Consider the following 25,618-nt stretch of genomic DNA (forward strand, 5'->3'; position numbering starts at 1 on the left):
TATCTTCCAGCTATTTGGTTACTTTTTAAGAACATATAATGGGATTGAAGATCACTTTATATCTTCATTACACTTGAAAATACGAGTTAAGAACTTTAATTACCTTGTCATGCTGTTGTGACCTAACTGTTTTGGTTATTCGTGCATAGAAAAACACCAAGTATTAATCATCTGTAGTATCGATGTGACATGCTAGTGGAATTTTGACTGTCACTTTTATCACTTTCCGACTATTCTAAAGTACATAATTCGATTTTGAGACGATGGACAATCGAATCCAAAATGCTGAATGCTATCAACTGGGCCACGCCCGATCTGTTTTGAATTGGAAATACGTGTGTGATCAGTTCGAAATGTGTTTATGCATGATTTATAACATTCAAAGACTGATATTTTATGTGCAAAAAAATCTCAAACTCGTATTTCCTCTGCTTGCACTTTTTGTTTGTATTCTAGAGCCGAGAGAATATCTTAAAATTTTTATAACACTCTATACACTTGATCGTGCACGTATTCTAATGAAATATTTATAAACAGTCAAATTTTCTGTTTTAGTTTATAGAAAATTTTCGTTTCAACAACCTGAGCAGTCATAAATATTATATGATCTTTTTTGTTGGTGTTTCTTTTTCCTATGCCTGGCATGGCCAAGCGCGTAAGCCGTGCAACTCGTAATCCGAGAGTCGCGGGTTCGCGCCCGCGTCGCGCTAAACATGCTCGCCCTCCCACCCGTGGGGGAGCATAAGTTACGGTCAATCCCACTATTCGTTGGTAAAAGAGTAGCCCAAGAGTTGGCGGTGGGTGGTGATGACTAGCTGCCTTCCCTCTAGTCTTATACTGCTAAATTAGGGACGGCTAGTACAGATAGCCCTCGAGTAACTTTGTGCGAAATTCCAAAACCAATTCTTTTTCCAACAGTTCAGTGAAAAATCTCCTTCAAGATGCGCTAGGCTTATTCTTATATCATTGAACAAAACGAAGCCGAACTAGCAACAGAATTGTTTATTTACACGAGAAAAAAATAGGGCTTAGGCTTTCGAAATATATTTTGTTCAAGCGCTTGTTTCCATATTTAAACTTTCATCGAATGTTCTTGACAAACAACAAAAATTACGTAACAAAAGCTCTTGACTGCTACATATCTGATCGTTTTGTGACTGAAATATTCACTCAAACACGAGATAATTTGTTGTATATTTAAGACCAAAATATCAGAGTTATGTTGTTCTATGGTTTTTGGCTGATCACAATAAACGATTCTAATTACATGAGTTAATCATAATAACGGTTTGGACAAGCTGGATAAAGCTCCCTTGGAGTTGTTTATTTGTTTCAAAATAACATAGAACAAATTGTTAAAATATACAATCAAGAAAAAGGAAACAAGAGTTTATTGTCTTAAGACCCAAGTTTAGGTTAACTACAGATAATTAAAATCTGAACAGTCTGGAAATAAGCATATAAACTGCTTTTTTAAGTAGCTTTGCATATAAAACAAGTTGTTTCATGTCATCAGTAAACAAATAGACTTGTGTGATAATGAAAACTTTGCCGCTTTTAGCTCGGGATTTGAAAGATTTATAATTAGTTCTCAGGGACAATCTCAAAGCTCAACTAGTTCTATGTGACAACCCCAGTAGTTGCATTAGTTCTAGATGACAATCCCAAGGATTGAGTTAGTTTTAGGTGACAATCTCAGTGGTTGTGTTAGTTCTAGATTGAAATTCTAGGAGTTGATTTAGAGACAACAGGATTGAGTCAACAGGTGCTAACTATTCATGAGGAGGTAGAATATAGCTTCTTTACTGATGCTACCAGAGACTGTAAACTCTGCTAATGATTCTGTTGATTTTTCTCATAGTGTTTTCCAGCAGCCTCATGCTCTCAAAATATTGATGAAGACCTTTTATGGTTGCTACTGTAACTTTACTAATGCCTGGGAGGTTGGTACACTACCAGTAGCGTAATGCCGGATTCTATATGGGAGCTACTCTGGAACGTTCATCCAGATGGTGTCTTCTTATGCAATTGCTTTGCTTTTTGCTATCCATCTAGGGACCAACTATTCATTCATTTAAATATTATTTTGTTGATGGCATTGTTTTTGTAGTAACTGCTTTCAGATCCATCTTGTGTTTCTTTTAGAAACCTTGAATGTTCTACCAGCCTTATAGTAAAGGTTGTTATTATCTAAGACTATGTATATTCAAGCACCTCTATCGTTATTTATTTGGTAAGAATCACCTTTGGCTATGATGGTAGGTGATTGTCCATCATTTTCTTCAAATAGCTGATTACAGTTTGTTTTTTCTTTAATTTCTGCCTAATCGCCACACACTCTGTATAGGCCATCTTCCATAGATTTCACTGGCATCAGGTTTTTATTCTAGATGATCAAATCAGGTGGTGATTACAGGTGGTAACATCAGTAGTGAGTTTATAGAACCTATCTATTCACGCATTTATTCTGAAACAACCTTTAGACAATCCATTGTTTGGTTGGTATCAGGAGGGTCGTTGGGGAGCTTCCTCAGTTGAAAGGGCATGTCTCTATGAAGGAGTATACTGGTCTTCACTCTGTGATACCCTAGTGAATAATATTGGTTGTAGTGTTTTTGGTGCTCTCAAATTATGCTGAGTCTTATGTGTTATAATAGGGCCTTATAAAGTAGCTGAATTACGTTCAGTGACCATTCTTAAAATGGTTCATTGTATCTTTTTAAAACTCTCTGGCTGTGTAGCACTTGTACTTACTCATCATTGGTAGTGCACAATCCAGGATAGAATAAATAATATTTCGTATAGCATACGTAGGTCATTTCTTCAACTCAATTTCCTGCTGTAACTTTATGTACGTTACTAACTTTATTAGTTCTGTCTATCTTAGTGTAAATGTGGTTGAATGTACAGAAGAAAATAGCTGCAACTTTGGTAGGATTGACACTAGGAAATGTTAGTATTTAGTTGGACTATCAAGGTGACCTAGAATCGTGATGCAGATGATGAACTGGACAAAACGGTCAAAACATATTCAATCACCAAATGGTGTAGACACTTCAACTGTATTGAATATCTAGGTTGCTCTTTACAAAGAAAGACGACCGCTAAAATTCAGTAAATTTCAAATTTGAAGAAAAAAGTCAGTTCAATTACATTGTGTACCTCGCTCATTATGAGTATAAATTCACTAGTACGATATAAACCTCGATATTGAAAACAAATTACTCAAACTCTACTTAATCATATATTTTCTGACTCGGCATAGCCAGGTGGCTAAAGCACTCGATTCAATCCGAGGGTCGCGAGTTCGAATCCCCGTCACACCAAACATGCTCGCCCTTTCAGCCGTGGAGGCGTTATAATGTGACGATCAATCCCAATATTCGTTGGTAAAAGGTAGTCCAAGAGTTGGCGGTGGATGGTGATGACTAGTTGCCTTGCCTTTAGTCTTACACTGCTAAATTAGGGACGGCTAGCGTAGATAGCCCTCGTGTAGCTTTACGCGAAATTAAAAAACAACAACAGTATTTCACTTTATGCATTGATAAAGAACGTTAAACGTGTGTTCACGATATTATGTTTTTCATATTTGGCTGAATACGTTCATTATGTACATTTCAGTTAGCGTACAATTCTTGTACACTTTATATTTATTTAGACTTCATGAAATTATTACTTATGTTCCTAACAAATATGTTTAACCACATAATACAAGTTTGTATGTGTGTTTTTCTTATAGCAAAACCACATCGGACTATCTGCTGTGTCCATCGAAGAGAATCGAATCCCTGATTTTAGTGTTGTAAATACAAAGAGTTACTGCTGTCTCAGCAGGTGACAATACAAGTTTCCTTATAGAGGAGCTATCATCAGAAAAACATGTAGGTTCAAGAAGTCTTGATACAGAACGATAAACACCTTGTATGTAACTCTAGCGCTTTCTAAAGATGGATCTTTCTTCTTCAGTTTGCCCCTGGAAAAACGCCATCAGCCATAGTAACACTAGCTTTAATAACACAATTTGTAATGTAATAACATCAGCCATAGTAACACTAGCCTTAATAACACAGTTTGTAATGTAATACCATCAGCCATAGTAGCACTAGCCTTAATAACACAGTTTGTAATGTAATACCATCAGCCATAGTAACACTAGCCTTAATAACACAGTTTGCAATGTAATACCATCAGCCATAGTAGCACTAGCCTTCATAACACAGTTTGTAATGTAATACCATCAGCCATAGTAGCACTAGCCTTCATAACACAGTTTGTAATGTAATACCATCAACCACAGTAACACTAACCTTAGAAACAAAATTTATCAAGTCATACCATGAGCCCATATAAACACAATTTCCCCTTGTAAGGTGTATGCAGTTAAATATATGTACGAACAACGAAACTGAAACGAGATGAAATCCTACGAATGTGTCGTAACACTATCCGCCTGTAGCACCTTGGTAACACCATCTGCTTATAAAAACTCGGTAAGAACATCTGCTTATAGGAGCTTGATAGCAGGATCCACTAATAGAACCTCAGTAACAGTATCAGCTCCAACCAATGCGCCCTGTGCTACCACTTTATGGCTTAACAACCCATCCTATGTTGAATAATGCTCGAACTATGATGTCACGTACATCTGCTAGTAACTCACTCTCTCACAGCAGACAACTTCCGTCATCAAGTGTCATGGCAGCATGATAACTTCCACTTGTCAACTGTCATATTAGCCTATCAAATTGCTCACAGGTTTAATTCGAGACATAGTCGTTCATTGTTCATGGCACTATGACGTCATCGTCACTACCCCTTCCCTATTGCCTAAGGTCGACACTCACTGTAACTACTGGGATTTGTTAATATTTTATCAAATTTTACCAAAACATAATAATTATAACTATATATTGCAATTACAAAAAAAAAGCAGTTCTCCAGCATAAAAACTATTTCTAAAACATGAACCATGTACATGTCTTATCTTTTATGTGTAAGAGCTATTTTAAATGTGTGTTTGTTGTAGGTCGATTTAAAGTTATTTATAAGCTGGAAGGATTTCATGACATAAAGATATCAGACAAAAAAAAATCCAATACGTCTGCTGTTTTCAACTGAGGAAGTATTTCAGCCAAACCTTTAGAAACCGGAATACATTACCAACCCAAGCAAGACGTCGGATTTTAAAAGTCAGTTAGTTTTTACTAATATTAAATTGGCAACTTGCCGGATTTTATTGATTGAATATTTCTTTTCTTCAACGACATTATCTGAGCACTTTAAACAAAAACAAACAAGAAATTCAGGGTAATAGTAATAAAGTAATACATTTTTAATATTTTTTTTTAATCACGAAGGATCTTGCTACTTAAGTCAATTGTCAAAAATTAAAATAAAGTTGGAAGAAGGTAAAATCAAATATAGGACTAAGAAAAATATAAAAACACAATATGTAGTTATAATACAATATAATGTAGTTATAATACTGTAGATAACTGGAAGTAGAGGTATATCCGTGTTTCCACGTATTAAATGTTTATTTAATATATGCATAAATTGAGTTAATGGTGTAGCAATGGTTCTACCCGTTTCCTAATACACTGTAGAAGGTAGGCCAACTAAACCAACTGTTAGTGTGCTAAGAACACAAGACACATTATACTGATTAGTATAATGGGAAGAAACCAGTAATAAATGTTCTATACAGTTGGAAAATAATAAATTGTAGTTTGGGATATACCATGAAAGTGTCCCACACTACGGTATTTCGTATTGTAAGAAAAAATATATATTTTACACTTTTAATATACCAGCAAAACAACCGACAACAAAATGTTTAGAGCGGAAAAAAAACATATATAAGAGTGTGTAATAATACACTACGAAAACAACCCACACTATATGAAGAGCAACATACATCATATTGTGTACTATAATAAATACAACATACACTCTACTATTTAATGTACTATTCAACTATTACTCTAATATCTTACATAGGAATAAAAAACATTTACACTCTAGCATTTGTTTTTTTTTAAACAGAATCTCGACAAATGAGCTGCGTGTGTTGTACTCAAGGGTATCGAAAACAGACCTGAAACATTATATGTAGTATTTAGCATACAAGAAAAACAATACTTAAGAGTGTTTAGTATACTAGGAAAGTAACAAACACAGTAGTGTTTAGTAGACCAGGGAATAACAAAAGCGCTAGAGTTAAATATACTAGGAAAGTAACAAACACAGCAGTGTTAAATATACTAGGAAAGCAGCAAACACAAAAGTGTTTAGTGTACTTGGAAAGAAACAAACACAGAAGTGTTTAATATACTAGGAAAGTAAAAAATACAAAAGTGCTTAGTATATCAAGAAAGTAACAAACACAGTACCTAAGAAAGCAACAAACAATACAGTATTTAATGTATTGGGAAAAACAATATATATTTTAGTTTTAAATATACTAGAAAAGCAACATATCAGAATGTTTATTATACTAAGAATAAATACTTAACTCAATATACATACAAGGACAAGTCTGTTACTAAAACTAAACTCAGTATACATACAAGGACAAGTCTGTTACTAAAACTAAACTCACTATACATACAAGGATAAGTCTGTTACTAAAACTAAACTCAGTATACATTCAAGGACCAGTCTGTTACTAAAACTAAAGGCAGTATACATATACCCGGCATGGCCAAGTGTGTTAAGCCGTTCGACTCGTAATCGGAGGATCGCGGGTTCGAATTCCGTCGCACCAAACATGCTTGCCCTTTCAGCCGTGGGGGCGTTATAATGTTATGACGAATCTTTCCACTAAGAAATACGAAACATACTTTGAACATCCACTATTCAATAGACTTATGTGAGAAAATTGTCTCAATTCATTTTCTTAATTTTTAAAAAATGTACAGTGGATCACGTTTGTTTCTTTTTTTGCATATTGTTTATAATTTTCTGTAAGATAAACCAATTCTACACACAATAAACCTGTGACAATATAATCCTGTCAGTTAACATGCAGTAAGGATGTTTCTAAAGGAACGTTGTTACAGATGTAGATGTAACATGCAGTAGGGATGTTTTAAAGGAACATTATTACAGATGTAGATGTAACATGCAGTAGGGATGTTTTTAAAGGAACGTTGTTACAGATGTAGATGTAACATGCAGTAGGGATGTTTTTTAAAGGAATGTTGTTACAGATGTAGATGTAACATGCAGTAGGGATGTTTTTTAAAGGAACGTTGTTACAGATGTAGATGTAATGTTTTAAAGGAACGTTGTTACAGATGTAGATGTAACATGCAGTAGGGATGTTTTTAAAGGAACACAGATGTAGATGTAGGGATGTTTTTTTAAAGGAACGTTGTTACAGATGTAGATGTAACATGCAGTAGGGATGTTTTTTAAAGGAACGTTGTTACAGATGTAGATGTAACATGCATAGCAGTAGGGATGTGTTTTTAAAAGGAACGTTGTTACAGATGCAGATGTAACATGCAATAGGGATATTTTTTAAAGGAACGTTGTTACAGATGTAGATGTAACATGCAGTAGGGATGTTTTTAAAGGAACGTTGTTACAGATGTAGATGTAACATGCAGTAGGGATGTTTTTAAAGGAACGTTGTTACAGATGTAGATGTAACATGCAGTAGGGATGTTTTTAAAGGAACTTTGTTACAGATGTAGATTCATGAGATCTTTTCCAATGCCTTATTTTCCTACTTGAATTTTAATAAAAGTAAAATATGTATTGCGCGAACTAATATGAATCGAGTATCGTAGTAACACGTAGCATCAAAAGAAAAGGCGTATAACACTTAGATCTCTTTGTGAGGCATTATTTATGACTTCTACTAAAACTGATGAAAGAGAAACTGACAGAAATTACTTCAAGATATAAAGGGAAATGGATTTCCACTTGTAAGCCGTGTTATTTTATTTCCGTGTATGTATACTGTTTAGTAAAAAGTTACATACATGGTTATGGTTTAATTATATTCGTAGACGGATGCACAAAGTCACCATCTGTACGTACTTAACACTTAATGTCATACATACATTATGAAAACATATATCTATAAATCTATGTAGTTCAGTTGCCGACATTCATGTAATTAAGACTTACTTAATTTATATAAATATGGTTCCAGTTTTCACATTCAAACATACATACACATACCGTTTAATACAGTTACCATGAGCCTCACCTAAACATTGATTGGCGTAATATGTAGATCATTCTGTCTTACAGTTTTCATTTAATATAAATTAAATGCGTTGATTGTCTTCAAGGTTTTAAAGTATGACGTACCAAGAAGTAATAGTAATAAAATTAGTGTATTGTGCTCCAGTGGCACAGCGGAATGTCTGTGGATTCGTATTGCTAAAACCGGGTTTCATAACCGTGTTGGGGAGAACACAAATAGCCCATTGAGTAACTTTGTATTTAATTCCAAACAAACAAATTATTGTATCCATGACAACAAACTCTAAACTTCCAAGTGTTGCGTACCAAAGAAACTGATTTTAACAGCATTATTTTATCTAGGTAAACAAACTCCATTTAAAATTCCGAAGCGAGACGCGCCAAAGGCGAAATTTATTTAAGTCCATTGTAAGAATACCTGAAAGAAAAACACGATATAAAAATTTTTTAAAAATCCAAAACAAGCAAACTTTCCTTGTTTATATATCTCGATGTTCGTAGCTTGCGAAGGAATGTGCGAGTCCTAACACTCAATGGTTATCGATTGTTACATTCCTGGGAAAGTTCCGAATTCCTCATGCACAAGTTAAAATAGGATATAACATTCCTAAGCCTAATGAGATCTTTGTGATGGTAAACAGTAATTCAGAATTTGGAACAGTTTGATAACTAAATATTTTAGGCCTATATTAAACATGAAACATTCCACCTAAAGTTATAAGTTTTCAATTTTGATTTATTGAATGTTTATCAATCTCAGTGCTCTTTTATTGTTTAAGTCTGTTCATTATTTTGTTTTTTAAGTGTTACTGTGACTATCTAAACCTGTACATTATTTTGTTTTATCAGTGATTCTGAAACTGTCTAAACCTGTCCATTACTTTTTCTTCAGTGATTCTGTAACAGTCTAAACCTCTCCATTATTTTCTTCAGTTCAATGTTTACGTAACTGTCTCTAACTGTCCATTATTTTATTTTATTAATTCTTTCTCTAATTCCCTAAAATTATTTATTATTTTGTTTTGTTCAGTGATTCTCTAACTGCCGTCTAAACCAGTCATTATTTTTATTTTCTACAGTGTTTCTGTAACAGTCTCAAACTATCCGTTATTTTCTTTTGTAAAGTGATTCTCTAACTATTTATACCTGTCCATAATTTTGTTTTGTTCAGTGATTTTCTAACTGTCTAAACATGTCGATTATTTCCTTTCCTTTGGTGAATCTGTAACTGTATAAACGTGTCCATTATTTTGTTTTCTTCAGTTATTCTCTTACTGTCGAAACCTGTCCATCATTTCATTTTGTCCAGTGACTCTATAACAGTCTAAACATGTCGATTATTTTCTTTCTTTCGGTGAATCCGTAACTTTATAAACCTGTCCTTTATTTTGTTTATATATTTGTTCAGTTATTCTCTAACTGTGTAAATTTGTCCATTGTTTTGTTTGGTTCAGTGTTTCTGTAATTGTCTCAAACTGTCCACTATTTTGTTTTGATCAGTGTTTCTCTAACTGCTAAACCTGTCCACTATTTTGTTTTGATCAGTGTTTCTCAACTATCTAAACCTGTCCATTATATTGTTTTATTCAGTGTTCTTATAACTTTTCCAAACTATCTATTATTTCGTTTTGTTCTATCTTTCTCTGTCTAGAGCTGTTCACTACTTTAATTTCTTCAGTGTTTCTATTACTGTCTCAAACTGTTCATTATTTTATTTTGTTTAGTATTTGTCTGTTTAAAGCCGTCCATTAATTTCTTTTGTTTAGTGTTTTTCAAACTGTCTAAAAATGTCTACTATTTTGATTTGTTCACTGATCCTTTCTGGGCTAAACCTGTTTTGTATTTATTTTGTTCAGTGACTCTCTAACTTTCTAAACCTTTCTATTATTTTTGTTTTGTTCACTAATTATTTAACTATCTAAACCTGTCCATTATTTTGTTTTGTTCAGTAATTATTTAACTGTCTAAACCTGTCCATTATTTTGTTTTGTTCACTAATTATTTAACTGTCTAAACCTGTCCATTATTTTGTTTTGTTCAGTAATTATTTAACTGTCTAAACCTGTCCATTATTTTGTTTTGTTTAGTAATTGTTTAACTGTATAAACCTGTCCATTTTTTTGTTTTGTTCTCTTATTCTCTAACTGCTTAAACCTTTCTATTATTTCTTCAGAGATTCTGCAACTATCTCACACTGTCCATTATTATTTCATGGATTTTGTAACTGTCAAAACTGTCCATTATTTTGTTTTCTTCAGTTATTTTTTTACTGTCAAAACCTGTGCATTATTTCGTTTTGTTCATTGTTTCTCTAACTGTTTAAACCTATCTATTATATTTCTATTAAATGATTCTCTAACTGTATTAAAATATCCATCATTTTATTTTATTCAGTTTTCTCTAACTGTATAAAAATATCCATCATTTTGTTTTATTTAGTTTTCTCTAACTGTATAAAAATATCCATCATTTTGTTTTATCCAGTTTTCTCTAGCTGTCAAAACCTGTCCATTAATTTTCTTCACTGATTCTCTAACTTTCTAATACTATCCATTATTTTATTTTGTTCAGTGTTTCTGTAACTGTCACAAACTGTCCATTATTTTTTTGTTCAGTGTTTCTCTAAATGGCTAAACCTGTCAATTATTTTGTTTTGTTCAGTGATGCTTTAACTGTTTAAGCCTGTACATTATTTTATTTTGCTCAGTGATGCTTTAACTGTCCAAGGCTGTACATTATTTTGTTTTGTTGAATGATTTATAGCTACCAAAACCTGCCTATTATTTTTCTTTCATTGAGTGCTTCTGTACCTGTATCAAACTGTGTATTATTTTGTTTTTTAGTCATTTTCCAACTTTCTAGACCCCTCTATTTTTTGTTTTGTTCAGTGAGAGTTCTCTAACTGTGTAAAGCTGTCCGTTATTTTTATTTTTTCAGTGATTCTTTAACTGTCTAAACCTGTCCATCATTTTCTTTCATTCAGTTTTTATATAACTGTCTAAAATTGTCCATTATTTTGTTTTGTTCAGTTTTTCTCTGTTTACACCTGTCAATTATTTTGTTTTTTCATTGATTCTTTAAATATCTGAACCTGTCCATTATTTTGTTTTCTTCAGTTTTTCTCTGTTTAGACCTGTCTATTATATTGTTTGCTCAGTTATTCTGCAACTTCCTAACCTGTCTATTATTTTGTTTTGTTTAGTGATTCGCTGTCTAAACTTTCTAAAGATGTTTTATTGTTAATATATGTATGTGTCTACAGTTAGTTTCTTGTTAATATATGTATATGTCTACAGTTAGTTTCTTGTTAATATATGTCTACAGCTAGTTTCTTGTTAATATATACATATGTCTACAGTTAGCTTCTTGTTAATATATGCATATGTCTACAGCTAGTTTCTTATTAATATATGTGTATGTCTACAGCTAGTATCTTGTTAATATATGTATATGTATACAGTTAGTTTCTTGTTAATATATGCATACGTCTACAGTTAGCTTCTTGTTAATATATGCATATGTCTACAGTTAGTTTCTTGTTAATATATGTATATGTCTACAGTTAGTTTGTTGTAAATATATGTATATGCCTACAGTTAGTTTCTTGTTAATATATGTATATGTCTACAGTTAGTTTCTTGCTGGTTTAACCTTCAACATTTTTCTCCTTGTTGTTATTGTCGTCGTTTTCGATAGAACTGGAACTTTCGTCTTATAATATTGACCTACATTGGTGAAATAAGCCAGAAATGTATGTGGCACATACCAAATTACTCGCATATCTTACTTGTAAATTTAAATACCTTATTTAAATGTTTCTCATTTTCACCTTCGTATGTTGATGGTTTCACTCTCTTCCTATTGATAAACCGGACTAGCTTCTCATTAATGTGCGGACGGCTTGACTTCATGTCTAGTTATAAAACACACTAGCTTCTCATTAATGTGCGGACGGCTTGACTTCATGTCTAGTTATAAAACACACTAGCTTCTCATTAATGTACGGATGGCTTGACTGCATGTCTAGTTATAAAACACACTAGCTTCTCATTAATGTACGGACGGCTTGACTTCATGTCTAGTTATAAAACACACTAGCTTCTCATTAATGTGCGGACGGCTTGACTTCATGTCTAGTTATAAAACACACTAGCTTCTCATTAATGTGCGGACGGCTTGACTTCATGTCTAGTTATAAAACACACTAGCTTGTCATTAATGTACGGATGGCTTGACTGCATGCCTAGTTATAAAACACACTCGCGACTCATTAATGTACGGACGGCTTGACTTCATGTCTAGTTATAAAACACACTAGCTTATCATTAATGTGCGGACGGCTTGACCTCATGTCTAGTTATAAAACACACTAGCTTCTCATTAATGTACAGATGGCTTGACTGCATGCCTAGTTATAAAACACACTCGCGACTCATTAATGTACGGACGGCTTGACTTCATGTCTAGTTATAAAACACACTAGCTTCTCATTAATGTACGGATGGCTTGACTGCATGCCTAGTTATAAAACACACTCGCGACTCATTAATGTATGGACGGCTTGACTGCATGTCTAGTTATAAAACACACTAGCTTATCATTAATGTGCGGACGGCTTGACTTCATGTCTAGTTATAAAACACACTAGCTTCTCATTAATGTACGGATGGCTTGACTGCATGCCTAGTTATAAAACACACTCGCGACTCATTAATGTACGGACGGCTTGACTTCATGTCTAGTTATAAAACACACTAGCTTCTCATTAATGTACGGATGGCTTGACTGCATGCCTAGTTATAAAACACACTCGCGACTCATTAATGTACGGACGGCTTGACTGCATGTCTAGTTATAAAACACACTAGCTTATCATTAATGTGCGGACGGCTTGACTTCATGTCTAGTTATAAAACACACTAGCTTCTCATTAATGTACGGATGGTTTGACTGCATGCCTAGTTATAAAACACACTCGCGACTCATTAATGTACGGACGGCTTGACTTCATGTCTAGTTATAAAACACACTAGCTTCTCATTAATGTACGGATGGCTTGACTGCATGCCTAGTTATAAAACACACTCGCGACTCATTAATGTACGGACGGCTTGACTTCATGTCTAGTTATAAAACACACTAGCTTCTCATTAATGTGCGGACGGCTTGACTTCATGTCTAGTTATAAAACACACTAGCTTCTCATTAATGTACGGATGGCTTGACTGCATGCCTAGTTATAAAACACACTAGTTTCTCATTAATGTGCGGACGGCTTTACTGCATGTCTAGTTATAAAACACACTCGCGACTCATTAATGTACGGACGGCTTGACTGCATGTCTAGTTATAAAACACACTAGCTTCTCATTAATGTGCGGACGGCTTGACTGCATGCCTAGTTATAAAACACACTAGTTTCTCATTAATGTGCGGACGGCTTTACTGCATGTCTAGTGATAAAACACACTCGCGACTCATTAATGTACGGACGGCTTGACTGCATGTTTAGTTATAAAACACACTAGCTTCTCATTAATGTGCGGACGGCTTGACTGCATGCCTAGTTATAAAACACACTAGTTTCTCATTAATGTGCGGACGGGTTTACTGCATGTCTAGTTATAAAACACACTAGCTTCTCATTAATGTGCGGACGGATTTACTGCATGTTTAGTGATGAAAAACACTAGCTTCTCATTAATGTGCGGACGGCTTGACTGCATGTTTAATCACAAAGCGTACTAGTTTCTCGTTAATGTGTAGACGGCTTCATTCTGCTTCTGGTTATAAACCACATCAGTTTCTCGTTAATGTGTGGACGATTACACTGTGTGGTGATTGTAAACCACGCTAGTTTATAATTAATATGTGAGAAAATTCGATATCATTAAACTTCAAATGGAGACAAAACTGAAAGATTGTACTATATATATACATATAATCTTAATTCTGTCATCAGATACTCGTAAAACCAAACCTGTGACTGATAGTTTGAACTAATTACATCTCCTTTGTGGGGTTTCCATTGTTCATCTTACGTTTTAAACTCGATTTATGAATATGTCTTGAAATCATTTCTTTCATAACCAGCTCAGTTTAATTGTTTTCTCCAAATGCGACATAAAATATTCGTTTTTTATTTGTTTGGTAGAAGTGTGCATTTTTTTTCCTTGTCGAGTCACAAAATCGATTGCAATTTACGAGTTCAATGAACAAACTATAAGCCTAATACACAACGCAGCAAATCTAGAGTTACTACCATTAACTTCTATTCGTTTTCACATTAAACAACTGAGTAAAAGGCCACGACTTATTAATAATAAATTTTTAGTAAGTTTTGATTAATACAATAAATTTTAGAACTATAATAGTTAGTTTCCTGGTATGTCAAAGGGAAGTGTACGGACTTACAACGATAAAATCCGGGGTTCGATTCACTGAGGTAGAAAATGAGGAAATAGCTCATTGTTTCGCTTTTCGCTGAAAAAAATTCAAAACACAAAAACGCGTTATAACGTTTTCTAATGTATTAATAATATTCTCCTGGTGGATTATTAGTAGATATACAGAATTTCAATGCCAAGGTCCTCAGTTCGATTCGCTGCAGAAGAAAGAAAACAAGTGGTTCTTTGTTCAGCTTTGCGCTAGGTAACACAAACAAAACCAACAGCGCTAATAATAAAATGAACTAATGCACTGGTAGTAATATTATTTTTTCACTAACAGGATTCTCTGTCCAATAAATATACAATGATGTTTTGAAACTTTATGTTTATTCTTGTTTCAACCAAGACGTATTTGAACGATTTATTATATTCCATGTTGTGGACTAAGATATTATATTCTTCGTTTTTGTTTTTGTTTCTTTTTTCAGAACGTTCACTCCCAGGATTTTGAAAACAACACGCATAATGGTGGATTAGAAAATCCACGTTTTTGTGATAACAAAATGAATAGACACCACACAGCGCGACTGCTAGAACCGCAGTCCGTCCTTTGCATAGATGGCTTATCATCAGACCGTCTCTCAGAAGTCCGCGTTGTTGTCAGTTTTGTAATATTAGGAACAATTAACCTGACAGTGATTAGTGGTAATCTACTTGTAATTTTGTCTGTTTTCATCTCGGCCAAACTTCGAACAGTAACGAACTTTTTTATTGTATCACTAGCAGTGGCTGACCTTCTTGTAGGAATTGTTGTTCTCCCTTATTCGATGACGTTAGAGGTCCTGGACGTGTGGATCTTCGGAAACACGTGGTGCCAGATTTGGTTGGCAGTGGATGTCTGGTTGTGTACCTCATCAATACTCCATCTGTGTGCCATCAGTGTGGATCGTTATTTAGCCATTACCCGACCGGTTCACTACCGAAGCATCATGTCGTCACGAAGAGCGAAGCTTCTTATTGCCGCAGTCTGGGTGGTTGCTTTTGTTATCTGTTTCCCTCCTCTTGTCGGCTGGAACGACAGCAGTACCGGAACGAGCAGTGTATTTCCAGAATTCGGAAATGAGACGTTTTCAATACACTACAGTGCCATTAGTCAAGGCGTCGCAACCAGTCGATCAACTATCGCCCTCGACCAATCCGTCGAGCCGAAGAAACCCGGTACACAGTATAACGGAAGCCCGGAAAGTTGGCTAAGTGGGAATGCTGTTGAGAATACGATATTTCCAGTTAACTCAACTACGACGTGCATTACACAAAGCTGTTCGTTAATAACCAACAAAGGCTATGTTATATATTCCGCTTTTGGTTCCTTTTACATTCCAATGTTTGTGATGTTATTTTTCTATTGGAGGATATACGCCGCTGCTCTGAAGACTGGAAGAGCTTTAGAGAGGGGGTTTAAAACTACAAAATCAAGCAAGGGCAAAAACGCGAAAGGCGAAGAGCAAAGACTGACCCTGCGTATCCACAGAGGTCATACCATGGCAGAAACGGGCAGTCACGAAAAGAAAGGTCAGGAAGGAATATCGTACAGGAGGTACAACACGTTATCATTTCATGGTAAGTCAACTCGGAAGCTGCAAAGTAGAACAGATTTCGATGGGAAGACAGTTTCAACATCATTGACGTTCGATCCTGAGTTCGAATCTCGTCACAGCAAGCATTACAATGAAGTAGATAATCCATCAACGTCAGGTTACCAAGGAAAAGAAAACGTGGAAATAAGAAGAAGAAAAATGTACTTTTCGCGCATGAGCAGAAGAAACATTAGGTGGCACGCGAGACGGTTTAGGTCAGAGACCAAGGCCACAAAGACAGTTGGAGTTATTGTGGGCGGTTTCATAATCTGTTGGCTTCCTTTCTTTACAGTATATCTGGCTGGAGCTTTCTGTGATCAGTGTATCTCTCAGCTTTTGTTCTCTGTTTTCTTCTGGTTAGGATATTGTAATTCGGCCATCAATCCTTTCATTTACGCTCTCTTAAGCAAAGATTTTAGATCCGCTTTTAAAAGACTTTTATGTCGATGTTTGGTAAAAAAAGAAAGTATTTCATCTCTAATCCGTCAAATTCATCTGTCGACGTTTCTGGAAGAGAACACAGAGTCTGGGTGAAACCAAATATCACTTCTCCTACAAATTCATCTGTCAACGTTTCTGGAAGAGAACAAAGAGTCTTAATGTAACACAGTTATCAGTTATTTCCCAACTTCATCTTTCGAAGTCTCTATAAGAGAACGTATAGTTTGGATGAAACCGAGTTATCACTTATCTGCCAAATTCATTTTCTACCTTACAGATTGAGAATATAAATCATATTTCCACATCTGTCTGAGACTTTTGGAAAGGATTTTGGGTGAAACATTTTCGTCTTTAAATCACTAGATTCTTGTGTTGTGTGTTCTCTATGAAATCCGATCGTTTCTCGTCAGTCGGTGATTTTGTATTTTCTCAGCCTTCAAATCCGTCTGTTTAGGGTTCATAAATTAAGCTCAGATTTCGGACGAAATGGACAATGCTAAAACTTACGTCTTTTCAGAAATATCTATTACACACAGCGGAAATGAGGCCTAAAGACTAAGAAACATTATAAATATTGAAATAGGTTAAAATAACTTTAAAGGTAATCAAATGGATCTATGTGTAGCTGGATTAAACATAATTAAAAAAAAAAACGACAACATAAAAACGTTGCCAGTATAAATGTGTTGAATTACTTCTGTTTCAAATGCTCAAAGTTCGTATATACTTGGTAAACTCTATTAACATATAAATAATACTGTAGTTCAGTTAGTGTTAACCGAAATAATTTGTTACATGAAGCATGAATGTTTTTCCTCTCAACTAAAAACTATATTTTTTGTTACCTTGTACAGGGTAATATTATATTTCGTTTTATATTTATTGTTATTTTAATAAAAGTCCATGTGATTTTATGTGTTCATTCCTCTTTTTAGGTTTAAGACAAGAAACGTTTGGTAGCCCCCTTGGTTGCTGAACAGTAAGTCTGAGGACTTATGATGTTAAAATGGATGGGCACGGTACAAGTAGCATATTATGTAGCGAGGTCCTTAATGGCAAACAAATAAACAAAGTGCTTGTAGGTACGTGTTGACGGAATATCCTGACAAAAGTACAAAAACATCCAGTCCAAGTCTTTCACATACCTGTATTTAATTTTCTACTATTTCTACCCTAGTAACCTACATCTTTATCTATGTTTCTTTCTTTTTTTCTAAATTTCAGATATGTATTTAACGTTTCAAATCAATTTGAAAAATTAAGCATTCAAGGAAATATGTGAAGAGAACAAAACGTATTTCTTTGAACAAAATTCACCACTTCGTTAAAGATGGCTCTTTCTTAAGTTGACTAACAAGTTTATGCACCAGTACGCTATGTTCAGATAGTGTCAGCCTTCATTACGGATACAGTTAATACTTCTAATTTAACCTGCATTACTGATATTGTTAATTTAAACCGTATTGCGGATATTGGTATTTTTACCTATATTATTGTCCCTTTTAACCTGTATTACAGGTACTACTGGTTGAACCTGCATTATCGGTACTGCTAGTTTAACCTGTGTTATGAATACTACTGGTTGAACCTGCATTATCGGTACTGTTAGTTTAACCTGTGTTACGAATATTAAGAGTCTCTATTATGGATATCATTAACCTCTATTACAGATACTGATGCTTGACCAACATCATGGATAGTGTATCAATATAATATTCGATATAAACACGTTTGTTTTGGCTGTCATAACAGTTTTTAAATTACTAGTTAAATTAGGAAACAGTTCAACAAAAGTTAATTTTGTCTGTGTATTTTTCTCAGTGTAATATACTTAAATATCTAGTTTTTTAAATAGAAGAAAACGCAAGTTTCAATTTATCAATGAAAAATTTCAATACTGCTATACTTACTAGAATTGTAAGCAAAAGATCATTACGCCCGTCTTTATAATCGAGGAAACTAGTCTGGAAACCAGTATCGCAATGATAAGGCATGGTCTACCTCTATAACACGAAGGTTTGAAACTTGTATTGCAATAGAAAGCCAAAGATTATAGAGACTGATTATATTATAATGGTGGTATGCAGACACACGACGTGTTTCTTATTTGAATCTCTAAAACAATTATCGTTTCTGTATTCTTTAGTTTATAACGCGGTTCAAGTGAGCCACTAAGTTCTTTTAGCCCTAATTACCTACTAGACGGGGTCACTCAACGAAGGTGTCATGTTTCGTTTTTCGTAAGAAAGGTTCCTGTAAGTTGAAATAAATTGCATCGAAATGCAGCTGTCTTTCAAGTAGCAAATCAAATGTTACCTCAGTATTATTCAGCTGTCTTTCAAGTAGCAAATCAAATGTTACCTCAGTATTATTCAGCTGTCTTTCAAGTAGCAAATCAGGTGTTGCCTTAGTATTATGCAGCTGTCGTTCAAGTAGCAAATCAGATGTTATCTCAGTATTATGCAGCTGTCGTTCAAGTACCAAATCAGATGTTACCTCAGTATTATGCAGCTATCTTTCAAGTACCAAATCAGATGTTACCTCAGTATTACTACTTCCTTTATTTCGTTGTGAGGAACTAGCAGTGACAAGAATGAAATCATTGCCTTTCTATGTTTAAAATTCATTGAAAATAATTTCTATAATTCTATAACTCTGAACTGCTTGTTTTAAGGAAAATTATTTCACTTGAATACTACAAGTGTGGAAGAAGGATAACATGACTGCTTGTTTTAAGGAAAATTATTTCACTTGAATACAACAAGTGTGGAAGAAGGATAACATGACTGCTTGTTTTAAGGAAAATTATTTCACTTGAATACTACAAGTGTGGAAGAAGGATAACATGACTGCTTGTTTTAAGGAAAATTATTTCACTTGAATACAACAAGTGTGGAAGAAGGATAACATGACTGCTTGTTTTAAGGAAAATTATTTCACTTGAATACTACAAGTGTGGAAGAAGGATAACATGACTGCTTGTTTTAAGGAAAATTATTTCACTTGAATACTACAAGTGTGGAAGAAGGATAACATGACTGCTTGTTTTAAGGAAAATTATTTCACTTGAATACTACAAGTGTGGAAGAAGGATAACATGACTGCTTGTTTTAAGGAAAATTATTTCACTTGAATACTACAAGTGTGGAAGAAGGATAACATGACTACTTGTTTTAAGGAAAATTATTTCACTTGAATACTACAAGTGTGGAAGAAGGATAACATGACTACTTGTTTTAAGGAAAATTATTTCACTTGAATACTACAAGTGTGGAAGAAGGATAACATGACTGCTTGTTTTAAGGAAAATTATTTCACTTGAATACTACAAGTGTGGAAGAAGGATAACATGACTGCTTGTTTTAAGGAAAATTATTTCACTTGAATACTACAAGTGTGGAAGAAGGATAACATGACTGCTTGTTTTAAGGAAAATTATTTCACTTGAATACAACAAGTGTGGAAGAAGGATAACATGACTGCTTGTTTTAAGGAAAATTATTTCACTTGAATACTACAAGTGTGGAAGAAGGATAACATGACTGCTTGTTTTAAGGAAAATTATTTCACAAGAGTGAATACTACAAGTGTGGAAGAAGGATAACATGACTGCTTGTTTTAAGGAAAATTATTTCACTTGAATACAACAAGTGTGGAAGAAGGATAACATGACTGCTTGTTTTAAGGAAAATTATTTCACTTGAATACTACAAGTGTGGAAGAAGGATAATAACATGACTGCTTGTTTTAAGGAAAATTATTTCACTTGAATACAACAAGTGTGGAAGAAGGATAACATGACTGCTTGTTTTAAGGAAAATTATTTCACTTGAATACTACAAGTGTGGAAGAAGGATAACATTTGTTGATGTGACCTTGGTTTTACATCGTTGTTTTCTTGTGCTTTTATGAACTCTTTTGTAAGAAAGATTCGCTTTAAAGATCTCTGACTTCTTTTTCACTGTGACTGTGCGTTGGAAAAGAGAAGTGTCTGAGTCTGGTGTGCCCATAATGAACAACTGGGCTCTCTCCCAGAGGTTTAATCTCTGTGCACAGAAGATACAGGTTACTGTAAGTTGTTGTGCAGTCTGACAACCCCAAACTAAATAGGGTGGTACCTACAAGACTCGCATTCATCAATTATAATAGTTCAATCCCAGCTTCAGGACATATCCATCATAGCCTGCCACAAGAGATTGTTGAAAGTATATTATGTCTGTCAGACGAAGCTGTTTTAATGGCAGTTAGGGAAGTTGACACGAAATGGTGATCCATTGGGCAATGCTGCACTGACCGAGTAATCGTTGGTGACATGGGGTTTCAGGTAAGTCCAGTACTTGAGTAAGATGTAATCATGCGCCTGGATTATACCGATGCCCGTTTATACTCTCGTCCCTAAGACATGTGTCCGTTAACGGTCACATTCTAACTCTCTCTTTCTTAACCTGAAGATGACCTAGGAAGGTCGAAACTTTGTTCTCTCCTTATTAATAAGTGTTAATACCCATACCAGCCGTTCTGAGATACATTTTTATTTCAAGTAGGTTTCTCGTCATCAAGAATTACTTCACCAAGGCGATTATACGAGAAGTGTAAGTCTTTTGTGTTTCTTTGTGTACTGTGTTATCTGTTTAAACTTCGTTATGCTTGAACTTACCTACACTACGCCATTGTTAACCGTTCACGCTTGTGCACTCCTAACGAAACTAAGAAACTTAAATAAAAAATAATTAATAGAAGAAATGTCATTTGTTTCGTCCAATAGTGCAGAAAGGACAAACTAATCCCTAATTTTGTGAAGATAAAACTATCGAGGAATTTTACCTAATGTACAAACGTTATCCACAATTTACAGAAAAAACTACTAAAAGCCATGTTAAGCTCAAAATATAAAAAACTAAATGACCTACAAAAACAAAAATTAATCTAGACCATCAACTGGCCTGCTGCATTCAACCAGACATTTATGGACTCATACAACACAACATCAATCAACTCAACAGTAAAAACGACAAGAAAAAGAAGGTCCACCACAACAAGAAACTAGATAAACTAAGGTGTCAACAACAAGAAACTAGATAAACTAAGGTGTCAACAACAAGAAACAAGATAAACTAAGGTGTCAACAACAAGAAACTAGATAAACTAAGGTGTCAACAACAGAAAAGACGCCAACACGACGAACCATCAACAAACCTCGTAATTAACAGATCCGACCGAAAATTGAAGAAATACATCTACTCAACAAAGGACTCAACTTCACAGCAACGCCTAGAAATATTCCATCCTTCGAAACGAAAGCCTACCTGGAAGACCTAGCTAGAAGACTGGTGATTCACTTTAGACAAACTGAAAACGACAACAAAACAACTAAAAATAACCACCAAGAAGAAAATAACTTCTACAACAAAACCACCGACAACCAACAACCTATCTTTCAAGGTAGAACTGAAAACATCTATTTCCCTAAAACACTTCAAAACAGTATCTTAAAAATCTTTCTTAAAGAATTTTCACACAAAACTATCAACATAATTTCACAGAAAAGAAATTTAAAAAACAACCTCACACAAAAAGATATTAATTCTATAAACAACTTAAAACAAGACAACAACATCAAAATTCTAAAAGCAGATAAAGGCAATTCTATAGTTATAATGAACACAAATGAATACATTCAAAATATGAACGACATCTTGTCAAATACAAACAAATATAAACTACTAAACACAAATCCAACAAAAACACATGAAAACCATTTAAACAAAATACTACTACAAATGAAAAACCCAACTCAATCTCAGAACACATTTATTCTTACCTACGAAAGACCGACTCACGCACACCACAAATATACGGCACCCCCAAACCTCACAAACCTGATTGTGCACTACGACCCATAATGTCAACCTACGAGTCATTTAACTACAACCTTGGTAAATACACAGATTGGACACTTTCTAAATATGTAACATCAACCGGCTCCTTTTTCAAAGACTTTTAACTTTAAATCTATTCTTAATCAACTAAATCATAAAGCCTTAATAGCCAGTTTTGATCTAATCTCCCTCTTCACAGAAGTCCCAACAACTGAAGCCTGCAAGATAGCTTTAGAACTTTATATCCAAGACCCAAACCCATTAATACACATCCTTAGCAACCCATTAGCAACCCTTGTAGAATTCACTACCACCAAAACTAACTTTATGTTCAATAACCAAAACTACCTACAAATAAATGACCTAAGTATGGGGAATCCCGTGTCACCAGTTCTAGCCAACATTTTTTTGACACATTAAATCTCAAGCGAACAATTCAGTCTTACACCCACCACTATACTGGTACAGGTTTGTTGATGGTACAATTGCTGGATTCACATCTACAGAACACACACTCGATACACCTCAATATTAAGTTCACTTGTGAACAGGAAAGAACTAACCAGATAGCATTTCTTAACCTCAAGATCACTAGAACTGATCCACAATTCAAAATAAAGTCCACAAAAAAATCACCCATATTGGATTATTCATTCGCTGGGACTCAGCACATGAAACAAAACAAAAACTCGACATATTAAGAAACCAAATAAACACAACCACAAAACTATGTTCACCTGATAAAATTAACAATGAAATCAACAAAATAAAACAACACTTCATCAACATCAACAAATTTTCTCCCAAAATTGTGGAAACAATTATACAGACACACCTAGACCAACAACAAACAAACGATAATAAATCCCAAAATACAACAAACTACAAAACCTTATACTGCTGCACATACCACATGTTCCCGATATCAGCGAAAAATAACCAACATTTGGAAAAACTTATGACAAAATACAACATTCCAGTAAACACTAAATTTATTCAAAAACTAGGTACAAAACTAAAGTCCATACCATGTAGAAACTACACTGACAAACACAACACAAAAATAATTTATAAAATACAATGCAACAACTGCCACAACTTCTATATTGAAGAAACGAGCAGAAAAATGGAACCTAAATACAAAGAACACAAAAACGCACCTTCACGCGTTTTTGAACACTGCAAATTAAATAAACACAAAATAACCATTGAAAACATCCAGATATTAAGTCAGGAAACAAATATAAAGAAACGCAAAATCAATGAAGCCCTGCTTATTCAACAACTAAAACCAAAGTTAAACCAAAATAAAGGAACACCTTTATACTTATACTAATTAATAATCTAACATCCACCTCCAACGCCCCCTACAATCCGGTACCTGTTTATACTCTCGTCCCTAAGACATGTGTCCGTTAACGGTCACATTCAAACACTCTCTCTTTCTTAACCTGAAGATGACCTAAGAAGGTCGAAACGCTGTTCTCACATTATCAATAAAAATGTTAATACCCATACCAGCCATTCTGAGGTAATGGGCTATAAATATATTGTCTTTTGTCAGTTTAATATTGAAGTTCAACAGTTTTATTTTTATTGTATGAGAAATTAATCGCTAGAAAATCGAATAAACTATCAATTTTTACTAATTTTATTTGTATGGTTAAAGGTTAAATATTAATAAAGTCATTCAGGAACATAAGGAACAAAGACAGTAGCAATTGTTGCTAAGCTCTAACAGCGAAAACTAATCAAATTTAACTAGAATAAATAAAGATGGAAATAACAATTGGGTAACAATTGTATACCATTTAATTAGATGAAACAAATCATACTGATTGTTGTTTAAATTTTCGTAAGACACCCATTAGTTGGTGTCCCGGGCTGAGGAGTCGGAGGTTAAGCATTTGCGTCCTGTTACCTCGAATATTAATAATTAACTTAATCGCTTTAGAGTATATTGTAAAGGTGATGAGGATGTGGTTACATTGTTCTACTGTTCGGAAAGGAAAAAGCAGTTCAATAGTTAGCGGTGAGTGTTGTTCACTGGTTATTTTAATTCGAATCCACCAGTTCTTGATTAAGGATGTTAGTGCGTGTAGCATATAGTGTTATCGAGTATCCGAAACAAAAAAACATACAAATATCTTTAGGATATTTATGTTGAGACATAAAATATTTGTCTTGCATAATAAACTATATATTTTCAGTCTTTTTATATCCGTTGATTTTATTTTCATCTACAGGCTCACAATCTCTACATCAGTACACACAGATAACATGCAGGGTGTTATTGACAGAAGCAATTACATAAGTCTGTTGTATTAAGCAGGTTGATGGAGTTACAACCTACAGGACACACTGTGTGTTATTGATTACACAAGCCTGTTTTACTACACAGGTTAATGGATGTAAGCCTCTGTTATAACAACAAGATCAAACTCGTGCTGGAATTTCAAGATCAAACAGGTTTGGTTGCGTTAGCTCGTGTTGAAGCACTAAGATCAAACAGTTTTATGTATGCTAGCTGGTGTTGAAGTACTGAGATCAAACAGTTTTATGTATGCTAGCTGGTGTTAAGTACCAATATCAAACAGTTTTATGTATGTTAGCTGGTGTTGAGTATCAATATCAAATAGTTTTATGTATGTTAGCTGGTGTTGAAGCACTATGATCAAACAGTTTTATGTATGTTAGCTGGTGTTGAGTATCAATATCAAACAGTTTTATGTATGTTAACTGGTGTTGAGTAACAATATCAAATAGTTTTATGTATGTTAGCTGGTGTTGAAGCACTATGAACAAACAGTTTTATGTATGTTAGCTGGTGTTGAGTATCAATATCAAACAGATTTATGTATGTTAACTGGTGTTGAGTAACAATAGCAAACAGTTTTATGTATGTAAGCTTGTGTTGAAGTGCCAATATCAAAGAGTTTTATGTATGTTAGCTGGTGTTGAAGTACCAATATCAAACAGTTTTATGTATGTTAGCTGGTGTTGAAGTGCCAATATCAAACAGTTTTATGTATGTGAGCTTGTGTTGAAGTAC

General features: G+C 34.3%; 1 protein-coding gene across 1 annotated transcript in view; it reads left to right on the forward strand.

Moving 5' to 3' along the window:
* The window catches only part of Oamb (Octopamine receptor in mushroom bodies), a 35,909-nt gene extending 18,362 nt beyond the window's left edge, over positions 1 to 17,547 (forward strand). The window contains exon 2 of the mRNA XM_076511205.1: positions 15,098 to 17,547. Within this exon, the coding sequence (XP_076367320.1) occupies positions 15,173 to 16,780 (1,608 nt within the window). The 5' untranslated portion in view covers positions 15,098 to 15,172 and the 3' untranslated portion in view covers positions 16,781 to 17,547. The remainder of the gene's footprint in view (positions 1 to 15,097) is intronic.
* Positions 17,548 to 25,618: the final 8,071 nt, after the last annotated feature.

Source organism: Tachypleus tridentatus, chromosome 7, assembly GCF_004210375.1.
Source record: "Tachypleus tridentatus isolate NWPU-2018 chromosome 7, ASM421037v1, whole genome shotgun sequence".
Taxonomy (NCBI): Eukaryota; Metazoa; Arthropoda; class Merostomata; order Xiphosura; family Limulidae; genus Tachypleus; species Tachypleus tridentatus.